Source organism: Choloepus didactylus, chromosome 8 (genome assembly GCF_015220235.1).
Source record: "Choloepus didactylus isolate mChoDid1 chromosome 8, mChoDid1.pri, whole genome shotgun sequence".
NCBI classification, from domain to species: domain Eukaryota; kingdom Metazoa; phylum Chordata; class Mammalia; order Pilosa; family Megalonychidae; genus Choloepus; species Choloepus didactylus.
Genome location: NC_051314.1, coordinates 55,633,570 through 55,649,540, shown reverse-complemented (window position 1 = coordinate 55,649,540; position 15,971 = coordinate 55,633,570). Strand labels below are relative to the sequence as shown.

At 37.9% G+C, this 15,971-nt stretch overlaps 1 protein-coding gene across 2 annotated transcripts in view; it reads right to left on the bottom strand.

Moving 5' to 3' along the window:
* The window catches only part of CAPS2 (calcyphosine 2), a 61,161-nt gene extending 46,094 nt beyond the window's left edge, over positions 1–15,067 (bottom strand). Inside the window, exons 1-2 of one of the 2 annotated variants that reach the window (XM_037848087.1) lie at positions 15,000–15,067; positions 1,143–1,252 (exon numbers count right to left, since the gene is read on the bottom strand). In XM_037848087.1, coding sequence (XP_037704015.1) covers positions 1,143–1,223 — 81 coding nt within the window. In that variant the 5' untranslated portion in view covers positions 1,224–1,252; positions 15,000–15,067. The remainder of the gene's footprint in view (positions 1–1,142; positions 1,253–14,999) is intronic. The other variant, XM_037848088.1, reaches the window with a different exon arrangement.
* Between the last annotated feature and the right edge of the window lie 904 nt (positions 15,068–15,971).

Here is a 15,971-nt window from a genome sequence, read left to right as displayed (position 1 = left end):
TAAAGATCCTAATAATGGAAGCCCAGATTCTCTTCCATCCTAGTTAACCCAAAATATAGTATTAGTTTGTCCAAATATTTTTGTTTAAATATAAAAATTAAAAGTTGGATTAGCTATGTCTCATAATTCAATATTTTTAAACACAAAACCTGCTGTCTTCTCCACACTTCTCTGTTTACCAGAATATATATCCTATTGTTATTCTCTATAATACTCTATATTATTATTATTAAAATACATTAACATAATAATACATATTTTGTATATAGTTACATAGTTGAACTTCAACACTATTCAAACCATAGATCTTACCTACAAGACTAGAAGTTCCCTGAGAGGAGAACTGACATCTCATTTATTGTTGAATTCTTAACACCTATCATTGCCCTAAGTGCATTAAAGGTACAAATAAATAAATCCAAAAGAATCCAGTCCCTAAGATTCTATTTTTAAATAATCATAATGTACATTTTAAAGTGAGTTTTGTTTGTATTTCAAGACTCCTCTGAATATAAACTATATCATATATTACATAACATAACCATAAAATTATTTTTGAGTTTTTAATACTATAGAAAATGCTTATGTTGTATATTGCATAAAAAACAGGATTCTATATATGCAGCTTATAATGGTGTGCCAGCTATATATGTTCACCAAAATGTTAATAATGTCTATCCTAATATTGAAAATATTGATATTTTCATCCTAATCTTTTTTAAAATATTTTCTGCAGTCAAACACAAATGATTTTTTAAACAATAAGAGGAAAACAATAACAAAAATAAGCTTAATTTTAAAAATAGACCCAACTCTACCAGTGATCAGTTTCTTAAAAACTTTTATTCTATTACCATATATACAATCTAGCATTTCCCCTTTTAATCACATTCAGATATATATTTCAGTGCTGTTAATTACATTTCTAATGTTGTGCTACCATCACCACCATCCATTACCAAAACATTTCTACCATGCCAAACAGGAACCCTGTACATTTTAAGTAATGATTACCTTCAATTCTTCTAGAGAATATAGATCCTAAATATTTATGAGTACAGGTAATCATAAAAACATAAGAAAAGGAGTCAGAAAACTAATTAATGTAATCCTACAAGAGGAAAATTATGTACAATACATACGTATAATGGTTTCTTTCTTTCAGAGCATGACTGAGTTTGGCTCCTAGGAGATGCAGCAACTCCTTTAACTTCTAAATCCATTCAAGTTCATGTATTTATCATGCAGTATACTTTGAAAAAAGTAAGTATAAAATGATTATTCTTATGATAATCTTAAATAAGCCATACAAATTATATAATACTCTTACATGGAAAGAAATTAAGTGGTCAATCGCTTTTTCTTCTTTCCCCAAAATCAACTTTTCTGTGGGGCAATTATATTATGTCCTGTGTTTAGGTAAATAATAGCCCCTCAAAGTTGGCCATGGACTAATCCTCAGCACCTGTGAGTATGTTACCTGACATGGTAAAGAGAAGTTTGCAAAATGTGATCAAGCTAAAGACCTTGACATGCAGAGATTATCCTGGATTATCCAGTGAGCCCAATGTAAACATCAGGGACCACAGAAGAGGGTGGCGGGAGGATCCAAGTGAGAGAAAGATGTAAGGAAGAAGCAGAGGTCAGAGAAGAGAGAATATGCTACACAGCTGGCTTTGAAGATGAAGGAGGAGGCTATGAGCAGCCTTAGAAGCTAGAAGAGGTAAAGAACAGATTCTCCCTGAAACCTTCAGAAGGAACCATTCTTTCTGACACCTTGGCTTTAGCCCTGTCAGGTTCCTTTTGGACTACTGACATCCCAAATAGCAAAAGAATAAATTTATGTTGTTTTAAGTACTAAGTTTATGGTAATTTGTTATAGCAGCAATATGAAACAAATGCATGTCCCTCTTCTCTACTACAATGAGATATACATTTATTTTCTTTACTCTTTTCCCAAACCTTTATGAGTTTTGATTTTGACAAACAGGCTGGTGAAATTTTTTAGCAAACAGTATTCTTTATCTAATACAAAGAATAAAATAGAATAAAAGGTTTGGTTGGTAATTATGTGGCTATAGTTAAAAATGTATATAAGAGGGTCTAGGTTGTAGTTACTCTTCTGGGGCAGTTGGTAGAAAGCCAGGAACTGCATGGACCATACATTGCAGAGGATTTGGGATTGGATAAACTTCATACAACACTCGCAAACCTGTGGAACAGCTGAGATCAGCAAAATCTGTAAATTCTAGCAGCCAGGGGGCCCGCGCCCCTCCCTGCCAGGCACAGTCCCAAGGGAGGAGGGGCCGTCCATGTTGGGAACCATGAGGGAGAATGAAAGCTGCAATCATAGACAAACTGAGAGCAGACACCAGAAAATCCGGGAGCAGTCAGCCCAGCAGAGAGGAGACAGGGCCAGCAAAACAGCAAAAAAAATAGAAAACAAAATAAAAACAGAGACTTTTTGGAGTCAGGTGAACATAATACAGAGAAGGTCAGGGCTCAGATAGAATCAGACATATATGCAAATCCAGGGAGGGAGAGCATTTGTCTGAAAAGCCAGCTTCTCTGCTTTCTTGATTGCTCCTTAATCACCCTCAACTCCTGGTCTTCCAGCATTTCAATAGCCCATTAGATCTGCAAAGACTGTAAATAGTCCATACTGGGCCCTTCCTTTTTTTTCTTTTCTCTTTTTTTTTTTAAATTTTTTTCTCTTTTTCTAAAACAATTACTCTAAGAAGCCCACTACAGAAAGTCTCAAAGACTTGCAATTTGGGCCCAGGCAAGAGCAGAGCTAAGATAGCTCTGAGAGACAAAGCAATAGGACTAGATGCAGAGAAAATTCACTAAACACCATAACTTCCCAGCCCTTTTGGGAACCCAGACCTCAGGATTTGGAATTCATTAACTAGCTTCAGTCAGCCATGTCCTGGACTGGGTTAGGGTCACCTGGTGAACTAAAGGCTCCACACCTCCTTACATTGATGGGGTAACTGCAGGCTGGCAAGCACCACCTGCTGGACAGGATAGGAGAAGCACAGAGTCTAAAGGCCTCACAGGAGGGTCTCATTTTCAAGGAAACTCCCGAGACCTGGGCCTCTCTGGACTAGGAAAATCTGACTGGGGCTGACAATATCTGAGGAGATCACCACACAGAAAGGCTGGGTAAGAAACAGAAAAACAAGGGGTGAAAAACTCCGATCAACCAATCAGAGTCTAAATTAAAGGTCTAGAATAAGCTGAACTATACACCAAAGGTTAGAGAGCAAAGCCAACCAACAAGAAAATCCTAGGTAAAAGAGTGAAAACAAGCTCCAGAATAAACTAATCAAGAAAGTCAGATGCCTAGACAGCTTAAGATAAAGAGCCACACTAGGAAACACAAAAATATGGATCAGCCAAAGGGACAAACTAATAGTTAAACTGAGATACAGGAGTTAAAGCAAATATTGCTAAATCAGTTCAATGAGCTGAAGGAAGAACTAATTGGATATGTTCAAACAACTCTAAATCAATTCAAAAATCAAGTCAATGAACTGAGGGAAGACATAGCAAAAGAAATGAAGGATATAAGGACACTGGATGACCATAAGGAAGAATTCATAAACTTGAAAAAACAAATGACAGAACTTATGGGAATGAAGGGCATAATGGAGGAGATGAAAAAGACAATGGAGGGATACAACAGTAGATTTGAGCAGGCAGAAGAAAGGATCAGTGAATTGGAAGATCAGACATCTGAATTCACACACATGAAAGAACACATGGTGAAAAGAATGGAAAAATATGAGCAGTGTCTTAGGGAGCTGAATGACAACACAAAACACACAAACATATGTGTTATAGGTGTCCCAGAGGGAGAAGAGAGGGGGAAAGGGGCAAAAAGAATAATAGAAGAAATAATCACTGAAAATTTCCCAACTCTTATGAAAGACAGAAAATTAGAGATACAAGAAGTACAGCATACCCCAAACAGAATAGACCCCAATAGACGTACTCCAAGACACTTACTGATCAGATTGTCCAACGTCAAAGACAAAGAGAGAATTCTGAAAGCAGCATGAGAAAAGCAATCCATCACATACAAAGGAAGCTCAATAAGACTATGGACAGATTTCTCCACAGGAACCATGGAGGCAAGAAGACAGTGGTAAGATATATTTAACATACTGAAAGAGAAGAACAGCCAACCAAGAATTCTTTAATCCAGCAAAACTGTCCTTCAAAAATGAGTGAGAGATTAAAATATTTTCAGACAAACAGACACTGAGAGAGTTCATGAATATGAGACCAGCGCTACAGGGAATACTAAAGGGAGTGCTACAGGCTGATAGGAAAAGACAGGAGAAAGAGGTTTGGAGAAGAGTGCAGAAATGAAGATTATCAGGAAGGGTAAAAAGAGAGAGGAAAAAATAAGACATGACATATAAAATCCAAAAGACAAAATGATAGAAGAAAGTACTGCCCTTACAGTAATAACACTAAATGTTAATGGATTAAACTCCCCAATAAAAAGACACAGACTGGCAGAATGGATTAAAAAAGAGGACCCATCTATATGCTGTCTACAAGAAACTCACCTTAGACACAAGGACAAAAATAGGCTGAAAGTGAAAGGTTGGAAAAAGATATTTCATGCAAATAGCAACCATAAAAAAGCGAGAGTATCTATATTAATACCAAAGTAGACTTCAAAAGTAAAACAATTAAAAGAGACAAAGAAGGACACTATATATTAACAAAAGGATCAGTTCATCAAGAAAACATAATAATCATAAACATTTATGCACCAAGCCAGAGTGCCCCAAAATTCATGAGGGAGACACTGAGAACACTGAAAGGAGAAGTAGATAACTCCACAATAATAGTTGGACACTTCAATATACCGCTCTCATCAATGGATAGAACATCTAGACAAAGCATCAACACAGAAATGGAGATGCTGTATTACATGATAAATGAACTAGACTTGACAGACACTTAAAGAACACTACACCCCACAACAGCAGGATACACATTCTTCTCGAGTGCTCATGGAACACTTTCTAGGATAGACCACATGCTGGGTCACAAAGCAAGCCTCAACAAATTTAAAAATATTGATATTATAAAAAACACTCTCTCAGATCATAACAGAATGAAGTTGGAAATAAATAACAGGCAGAAGATTGAAAAATTCATAAATATATGAAGACTAAACAACACACTCTTAGAAAACCAGTGGGTAAAGGAAGAAGTTACAAGAGAAATTAGTAAATACCTCGAGGCAAATGACAATGAAAACACAACATATCAAAACTTATGGGATGCAGCAAAGGTGATGCTGAGAGGGAAAATTATTGCCTGAAATGCCTATATTAAAAGAGAAGAGAAAGCAAAAATGGAGGAATTAACTGTCCACCTGGAAGAACTAGAGAAAGAACAGCAAATAAACCCCAAAGCAAACAGAAGGAAAGAAATAGCAAAGATCAGAGCAGAAGTAAATGAAACTGAGAACAGGAAAACAATAGAGAGAATCAACAAAACCATAAGTTCGTTCTTTGAGAAAATCAACAAAACTGATGGGACCCCTAGCTAGGCTAGCAAAAAAAAAAAAAAAAGAGAGGGAGCAGATGTAAATAAGTGCAATCAGAAACAGGAAAGGTATCGTAACTACTGACCCTGCAGAAATAAAGGAGATAATGAGAAGATACTATGAGCAACTATACACTAATAAACTGGACAACTTACATGAAATGGACAACTTCCTAGAAAAGCATAAACAACCAACATTGACCTGAGAAGAAACAGAGGACCTCAGCAAACCAATCACAAGTAAAGAGATTGAGTCAGTCATCAAAAAGCCCCCAAAAAAGAAAAGCCCAGGACCAGATGGTTTCACATGTGAATTCTACCAAGCATTCAAGAAAGAATTAATACCAATCCTGCTCAAACTCTCCAAAAAATTCGAAAAGGAGGGAAAGCTACCCACCTCATTCTATGAAGCCAACATCACCCTAATACCAAAATCAGACAAAGATACTACAAAAAAATAAAATTATAGAACAATCTTTTTAATGAATATAGGTGCAAAAATCCTCAACAAAATACTTGCAAATCGAATCCAGCAGCACATTAAAGAATTATACACCACGACCAAGTGGGGTTTATTCCAGGTATGCAAGGCTGGTTCAACATAAGAAAATCAATTAATGTAATACACCACATCAATAAATCAAAGCAAAAGAACCACATGATCATCTCAATCGATGCAGAAAAGGCATTTGACAAAATTCAACATCCTTTCTTGATGAAACATTTCAAAGAATAGGAATGGAAGGGAATTTTCTCAATATGATAAAGGCAGTATATGAAAAAACCACAGCTAACATGGTACTCAATGGGGAGAGACTGAAATCTTTCCCTCTAATATCTGGAACAGGACAGGGATGCCCACTGTCACCATTGTTATTCAACATTGTGATGGAAGTTCTAGCTAGAGTGATCAGGCAAGAGAAAGAAATAAAAGGCATCTAAATTGGGAGGAATAAGTAAAACTTTCACCCTTTGCAGATGACATGATTCTATATGTAGAAAATCCAGAAAAATCTACAGCAAAGCTATTAGAGCTAATCAGTGAATACAGCAAAGTGGCAGGCTACAAGATCAACACACAAAAATCTGTAGTGTTCTTATATACAAGTAATGTGCAACAAGAAGAAAATTTTTTAAAAAATCCATTTATAATAGCAACCAAAAGAATCAAGTATTTAGGAATAAACTTAACAAAGGCCACAAAAGACTTATACAAAGAAAATTACAAGAAACAGCAAAAAGAAATTGGACAGGACGTAAAAAAATGGAAGAACATACCATGTTCGTGGATTGGAAGACGAAATACAATTAAGACCTCAACTCTACCTAAACTGATTTATAGATTCAATGCAATACCAATTAAAATCCCAACAACTTACTTTGCAGAAATAGAAAAACCAATAACCAAACTTATTTGGAAGGGCAAGGTGCCCTGAATAGCCAAAAATATCTTGAGAAAGAGGAACAAAGTGGGAGGTCTCACACTACCTAACTTTGAAGCATATTACAAAGCTACAGTGCTCAAAACAGCATGGTACTGGCATAAGGACAGAGATACTGACGAATGGAATAGAATTGAGTGTTCAGAAATAGACTCTCGCATCTATGGACAATTGATCTTTGATAAGGCAGTCAAGCCAAATCAACTAGGACAGAGCAGCCTCCTCAATAAATGGTGATTGGAGAACTGGATATCCATTTCCAAAAGAATGAAAGAGGACTCCTACCTCACACACGATACAAAAATTAACTCAAATTGGGTCAAAGACCTAAACATAGGTGCCAAGACCATAAGACTCTTAGAAGAAAATGTAGGGCACTATCTTAAAGATCCTGTCATAGGAGGTGGTTTCCTAGACCTCACACCCAAAGTGCAAGCAACCAAAGAACAAATAGACTAATGGAATCTCCTCAAAATCAAACACTTTTGCACATCAAAGGACTTTGTTAGAAAAGTAAAAAGGCAGCCTACACAATGGGAGACAATATTTGGAAACCACATATCAAATAAGGGTTTAATATACTGAATATATAAAGCAATTCTACAACTCAACAACAGAAAGACAAACAACCCAATTAAAAAATGGGCAAAAGACATGGACAGACACTTTTCTGAAGAGGAAATACAAATGGCTCAAAAACATGAAAAAATGCTCAACTCCACTGACTATTATGAAAATGCAAATCAAAAAACCACAATGAGATACAATCTCATACCTACCAGAATAGCCATTATCCAAAAAACAGAAAATTACAAGTGCTGGAGAGGATGTGGAGAAAGAGGCACACTTATTCATTGCTGGTGGGAATGTAGAATGGTGCAACCACTCTAGGAGACAGTAAGGAGGTTCCTCAGGAAGCTAAGTATAGATTTGCCATATTGCCCAGCTATTCCATTGCTAGGTATATACTCAAAGGAACTGAAAGCTAAGACACAGATGGACATTTGTAAACCGATGTTTATTGCAGCATTATTCACGACTGCCAAGGGATGGAAGCAGCCCAAATGTCCATCAAAGGACGAGTGGATAAACAAACTGTGGTATAGACACATGATGGAATATTATGCAGCTGTAAGACAGAACAAAGACATGGAACATATAATAACATGGATGAACCCTGAGGACATTATGTTGAGTGAAGTTAGCCAGAAACAAAAGGACAAATACTGTATGGTCTCACCAATATGAAATACAATAATAAGCAAACTTTGAGAGTTAAAAGCTGATAACACAGGCTACTGGGAGATAGAAAGAGGGTAGAGATCAGGCATTTGATGCTGAAGGACTACAGAAATGTTCAGCAGGAATGATTGTATAGATCCAGAAATGGATAGCATAATACTGTGTGATGGTAGCACAATATTGTAAACACATGGAACAAAGATGTCTGTGAGTAAAGCTGAAAGAGGTGGGAAAGGGGAATGTATGACACCAGAGGTAAAGATAGATGATGAAGACTGGGACTGTATAACTTGGCAAAAACTGGAGTGGCCAATGACTGTTGCTAAATGTACAAATATAAAAATGTTCTCACATGTGGGAGAACAAATGAATGTCAACCATCCATAGTGTTTAAAAAAAGATGTTATTTGGGAAAAAACATAATCAAAGCAAACTGGAGTCTATGGTTCTGCCCATTTGAATGTATTACGTCCCCCCAAATGCCATTATCTTTGATGTAATCTTGTGGGAGCAGACCTATCAGTGTTAATTAGATTGTAATTCTTTGAGTGTTTCCATGGAGATGTGCCCCACCCAACTGTGGGTGATAACTCTGATTGGATAGTTTCCATGGAGGTATGGCCCCACTCATTCAGCATGGGCCTTGATTAGTTCACTGGAGCACTATATAAGCTCAGACAGAAGGAGCCAGCTGATACAGCCAAGAGGGACACTTTGAAGAGAGCACAGGAGCTGCAGATGAGAGACATTTTGAAGATGGCCATTAAAAGCAGACTCTTGCTCCGGAGAAGCTAAGAGAGGACAAATAACCCAAGTGCAACTAAGAATGACATTTTTGAGGAACTGCAGCCTAGAGAGGAACATCCTGGGAGAAAGCCATTTTGAAACCAGAACTTTGGAGCAGATGCCAGCCACGTGCCTTCCCAGCTAACAGAGGTTTTCCAGACACTATTGGCCATCTTCCAGTGAAGGTACCTGATTGCTAATGTGTTATCTTAGACACTTTATGGCCTTAAGACTATAACTGTGTAACCAAATAAACCCCTTTTATAAAAGCCAATCCATCTCTGGTGTTTTGCATTCCAGCAGCATTAGCAAACTAGAACAATGGTCAACAGTAACATTCCAGTATGCGTCCATTAATTGTAACAAAGGCAATATACCAAAGTTAAATGTGTATGAGAGGGGGATATTAGGGAGGGATATGGGATTCTTGGTAGTGGTGTTATTTTTTGTCCTTACTATTATATTGTATTGTATGGCATTTTTATTTTTCTTTTTATTATCTTTTTTATTATTCACCAAAAAAAAAAATTTCATATTAATCAATATGTTCAAGTGCTGACTGTGATAATAAATGCACAACTATGTGATGATGCCATGTAACTGATTGTACACTGTAGATGGTTGTATGTTGTGTGAATATATCTCTATAAGAGTGTAGGAAAAATATAAATAGAGGTAAAAGGGCTGGAGAAAACATGGAGAGAGGGATGTATCCATTTACTGCTGATGAGGAAGCAGAATGGTGTAGCCTTTCTGGAGGTCACTGTGGTGGCTCCACACAAAGCTGAGTAAGTGGGGCCATGGGGTCCTGCGACCTCATTGTGGGGTGTGTATTTGGAGGATCCAGGAGCGGAGACATGGGTGGACATTTGCACACTGGTGTTTGTGGAGGCAGTGTTCATGATTTGCAATGGGTGGAGGTGGCCTAAGGGTACACTGATTGAGGAATAGAATGATGAACTGCGGTGTGTGCATACAACAGAATATTGAGCAACTACGAGGAGTGAAGCTATGAGACATGCAACGAGGTGAATGGATCCTATAGACAGCATGTTGAGTGAAGTACGCCAGAAACCAAGGCAAACAGTATAATGCCTCACCAATATGGACTAACTACAATGTGTAAACTCAGAATTAAATCTTAGAGCACAGCCTAACAGGGAAATGATTATTGCAATGGTCCCTAGATTATAAACTCTTAAGCAGTCAAATCTATTCCTGAATTGTAATGGCTATCTCCAAACTCTGAGATGTTGATCCCTTAATGCATAACCTGATTGGTCTCTAGAACATAGGATATCTGTGTTACACCTGAAACTCAGAGCTAGAGCTTGGCAGATATGAATATTGGTATTTACACATACAGCAACTGTTAAAAAAAAAAAAAAAAAAGCTGAAACAGATCCCAGACTTCAATTAGAGACATGAATAAAGCAGATCTGGTTAAGACTAGAGCAAATCGGGCCAAAGGGTAAAGGTTGAAACTGACTGTGTTCAAGCTTCAACTTCCACGTGAGCCCAAGGGAAGAGATGTGTATTTGGTGTAGGATCTATATTTTCTAAACAATATAACTTCTACAGCCTGTTTGCTCAAACACTACAATTATCTGGAACTTTGAATAGGAAGTGAACTATGGTAGGTCTGTATAGATTAGAATGAAATAGCAACACATCCTAAAATAATTTGGGTGGAGAATAAAAATATATATTCGGGCCCCCCTGAAGAGCTGGGGGAGGATGCAAATATGTTGGACTTCCTCACCTGTATTGTTGCTGATGTCCTCACAAACATTGGGGACTGAGGGCTTGATGTGCTGAGCCCTCTGTCTTGGGGCTGGCCCTTATGAAGCTTGTTGCTGCAAGGAGAGGCTAGCCCTGCTTATAATTGTGCCCAAGAGTCTCCCCATGAGTGACTCTTTGTTGCTCAGCTGTGGCCCTCTCTCTCTAACTAAGCCACCTTGGTGGGTGACCTCGCTGCCCTCCCCTCTACATGGGACCTGACTCCCAGGGGTGTAAATCTCCCTGGCAACGCAGGATATGACTCCCAGGGATGAATCTGGGCCTGGCATCATGAGATTGAGAACATCTTCTTGACCAAAAGGGGGATGCTAAAGGAAACAAAATAAAGCTTCAGTGGCTGAGAGATTTCAAATGGAGTTGAGAGGTCACTCTGACAGACATTCTTACGCACTATATAGATAACACTTTTTAGGTTTTACTGTGTTGGAATAGCTAGAAGTAAATACCTGAAACTACCAAACTCCAACCCAGTATTCTTGATTCTTGAAGACAATTGTATAACAATGTAGCTTACAATGGGTGACAGTGTGATTGTGAAAACCCTGTGGATCGCACTCCCTTTATCCAGTGTATAGATGGATGAATAGAAAAATGGGGACAAAACCTAAATGAAAAATAGGGTGGGATGGGGAGGGTGATCTGTGTGTTTTTTTTATTTTTTTAATTTTTTATTCTGATTCTGATTCTTTCTGGTGTAAGGAAAATGTTCAAAAATAGATTGGGGTGATGAATGCACAACTATAAGATGGTAGTATGAACTGTTGATTGTACACCATGGATGATTACATGGTATGTGAATATTTCTCAGTAAAACTGAATTTAAAAAAATGTACATAACAGAATTTTAAAAATAATCAACTTGCAAATATGTATTTAACAAAAATCAAATGAATACCTCTGCCATCAAAATTTTGCATATTTTAATGTATACTTCATCCTTAAATTACCAAGAATACATTTGTCTAAAGATTTATTTGTACTTTTTTCCTATTATTAGACTTGAATTATTTTAATAGTAAAATAGTTTATTGGTTTTGTTTGTTTTCTAAAGGAAAGATAGCATAACATGATGCAGGATCAAAGTCAAATAGACACATTAAAATTCTGATTTTTGCCATTTTCCTACAATTTGAGCTTGGGTAAGAACTTAATGTCTCTGAGTCAAGGTTTCTAAATTTAATGTTAGTACTTTTCTCATACTACTATATCACCTGGAACATGGTAATATTCAATATATGGTAACCATTATTATTATTATAAAATGTACTTTTATCTCATGCAAATACGTCCTCTTACCTGAAAGATGTCCCAGTTCCTTACTAACTTATCTACATAGTTCCTTCACCCCATCCCATAAATTCTTCTCCTAAAAAAATGCTTGCCTTAAGCCGGGAATTCTCCTATAAGAACAAAGTCAGGAAGACTTACCAGTCAACAAGAGACATAATCTGAAAGCATCACAAATCACTGATTTGAAAATATTCCTATAGTACTTACAGATGGTTTTCTTTTCAGAGTTATTTTCACAAAGAAGTTGATTTTTTAAAGTTGTTGCTGGGTTGGGGAAGCAATTGTTTGTTTGCTTTTAATCCTATCACAAGAGTTATTATATTTGCCATGATGATTATCTGCCAACAAAACCAACTGATTCTGAGCAATCACCTAAGTGATTTTCTCCACACATTGACCTCACAATTATTTATACCTTAGTAATTCAAATCAGTGTCACTTTAAATCACTATATGTCATTTGTAATTAGTAAAAACAGCAAAAGTTAAACTCTCAAATGTCCTAGTCCTCCTAGTCCCTGTACTTCCACAGGTATAGCATTCATAACACTTCACTCTCATTAGCTCTTTTTCATCTAATTCACTGTCCACAAAGGTTGGTATCTTCTGCATTCAATGCAGTATAGATGCTCAATAAATATCTGTTAAGTCAATAATCAATATCAAACTCCTGTACACATTTTTAACATATTCTTAGGTTGGTCTTACTCCTCTCCACCTAATTATGACATAATCACAATGTTCATTCACAAATTCTGTCTTAGAATAGTTAGAAAAGGCACTGAATGGAGCTATTATTCCTCACCAATAGACTGCATGCCTCATGAGGGCAACAACCACATTGGTTTTGCTTACACTATATCTCAACACTTAGCAGTGTTAAATAATGCACGCAGACCCAAGATGGAGCTGCCATGCTAAGCCCTGTAAACCGAAACTTAACTTAGTTACCGTCCTGTGGCCCTCAGCTCTCCCAAAACCCGAAACCTAAGGTCAACCAATCATAGTCTGCCAGCTCCAATTTAGCTTGTGCACCACAGCCCCTCTGGCTTGGTGTTAGTCAAATAAGGATACATCTTGATAAGCCAATGGAGTCATTTATACCGCTAGCTTCCTTGTTGGTTGCCAAAGCCTGTCTATATAAGCCCTGCCCTCTCCACAACTGGACACTTTGGAGCTCCCTATTTTCTGGATGGGATGCTGCCCAATTCATGAATCTCTCAATAAAGCTATGAGATCCTCATTTTCATGTTGTTAAAAAGTTGCTGCTGTTTTGGATTTTTTTTTTTTTGATCAGCAGAAAGCCTTGAAGATAGGAGGAGCATAATAAATAGTTGTTGAACAAGTGAATTTGGTAAACTCTGATGAGTTCATTTGGAACAATGTCATATTCATTCTGGAAGACTCCAGATAAAACAGGAGTCTTCAAAGAGCAATGACCTCATATATGGAATCCATATATGGAATCTATGGAACTAGAGCAGTTAGGCTAGTGACACTTCTCAGAGGAGCTTAACATTTGGATAGGACTTCAGAGATAAAACAGCCCAACTTTCTGCTTTTCAAAATGAGGAAACCAAGACCAAGAAAAGTGAATTTTACTTTGCCACATTATTTACCAGTTATTGTAGTGCCTGAATTCACATACAGGTACAGACCTCTTTCCAGGACTACAGTCTTGTTGATACAGGTAAAGAAGGAAAGGAGGAATTAGCTGTAGGAACTAAAGAACAGCAGAAATCTAAACTTTGTGGCACAAGAGAAGGCATTCCAAACAGATGGCCTGTGTGCCAATCTCTGGCATGCATGCCAAGGGTTGTCCCTGTCCTAAAGCACTGAATATTGATTTAGGGTGTGTTGGGGGAAAGGAGGGGTGGCAGAGGAGCCAACAGCACATTCTGAATGGCATCAGTCTCCACCCAAACTGCTACAAGTCATGAGATGTTACTGTTAGCATGTAATAAATATTAACGACATATTATTGTTCGCACTGCCCAAAAATTTTGAATTCACCTTCCACTGCCCTTATTTTTTAAGGATTACTATTTCCAATTCCAATTATCCTCACTTCTCTTGGTTAGTGATATAAGTGGTTAATAAGCATTATGTTCTGCTTATGCTAAATCAGAACATAATGGAAAGGGGAGGATACCACAAATGGATCAAATCCCACCCATAAGCAAGCAGAGAAGAAAGATTTGTAAACACAACTTGGGATGTAAACTCCATGAGGGCAGGGACCAAGTCCATCTTGAAGCCAATCAATAACAGACCCAGGTGTCTGAATTGATCCGTGGGTCGTTCCTAATTTCAAACCAAGCAGAGTAACTTTCCTTGCTCCCAGACCAATCTCCCAAGACTTGAGACGATATTTCAAGGCACTTGCAATGTACCAGATTGAATGTCCCTTCCCTCCTCCCTATCTGAAATTCATGGATGGAGAGGGACATAACGGGCAGCCAACCTGACTTGACCCAACAAGCTGGGTAAAGGCCAGGTCCAGAATCGAAGGACTGGAAAAGGTATTAACTAGGGCGATTCCACCGTGAACCATCTTCAGACAGGCGGGAACTCCGAAATGATAACCTGCTTCATCATTGCTTGAGCATTTAGCTCTGGGGCTGGAAGGGACAGTTTCTGCAGAAGGCGCAGGCCCCATGACGGCGTCTGTGTGTTGCCTAGCAACAGACACCTCCACACTGTGGCCTCCTTTTGCCCTCTCTCATATTCAGGCAAAAGAAGTTCCTGGTTGAAAAACCCCCTCTCCTTCCACCCTCCACCCCGAGAAGCTGCAGCTATCTGTTCCTCCCGGCCTCGCCAGGCTCACAGGAGACGCCGGTGGCGCTTTCCCAGCACAGGTTCTCACCCGAAAGCCGAAAGTGATGAAATATTACTTGTAGCAACCTCCAGAGCTTCTTAGGAGACCAGTTCCGTGGCGCCTGTAAACCCCGGCGGGGAAATGGAGCGGACTCATTCACTGGTGCTTCTACAGAGGGAGAGTGCCAAAATCCGACCCGGATCATGGCTCTTGTAGTATAATTCTGTCATTGAATTGAATTCTATTTAACGCTCTTTATAGAGCATATACTGCGTGCCCAGAGCTGTGCTTTGTATTTAAAAGGAAAAAACAATTAAGCATGTACTGTAATATCTGCTGTCAAGGTTCTTGCAATTATTTAAAAAGACAAGACTACTGCAATATAGTACTTCATATAAAAAATTATACATACATACACAAAAGAAAACACTAAATCAATAAACTTCCATTTTATTCTTTGCCACAATTTTGTGTCTTTGTTCTGCATACAGAATCTCTGGGTGTCTGTACCTCATCTATAAAAGGAAAAGTCTGATTAGAGTTATTTCTAAGGTTCCATTCCACCCTAATATGCTGTAAGTTTCTAAGTTATCTCTATTATTTTTCAGATCCAAGACAGTTTGCATTTAAAGCTCAGCTTACTTTAAATTTTTATTTGCTCATTCAGTTATTCATGTATTCAACAAACCTCCGTTTAACACCCACTATGCACCAATATATCCAGTGCTAGAAAAGTAAAGTATGTAAGTCTACCCAGTATTGCCTTTTAAATTATTGAGTCAAAATACTATTGAGTCCCTAGTGTATGTGTGTGTGTGTGTGTGCGTGCATGATATGGTTTCTGCTCTCAAGAATTACAACATTATTATAAAGTTAAAGGGGCTCACTCCTCCATTCACTCATGGGACTTACATGTCCAGTACTTGTTCTAGGAGTTAAATACATAACAGTGAATAAAACAAGGTTGCTGTTTTGGTGAAGGTTAAAATGTAGTAGAGTACCATTCAAGACACAAATAAT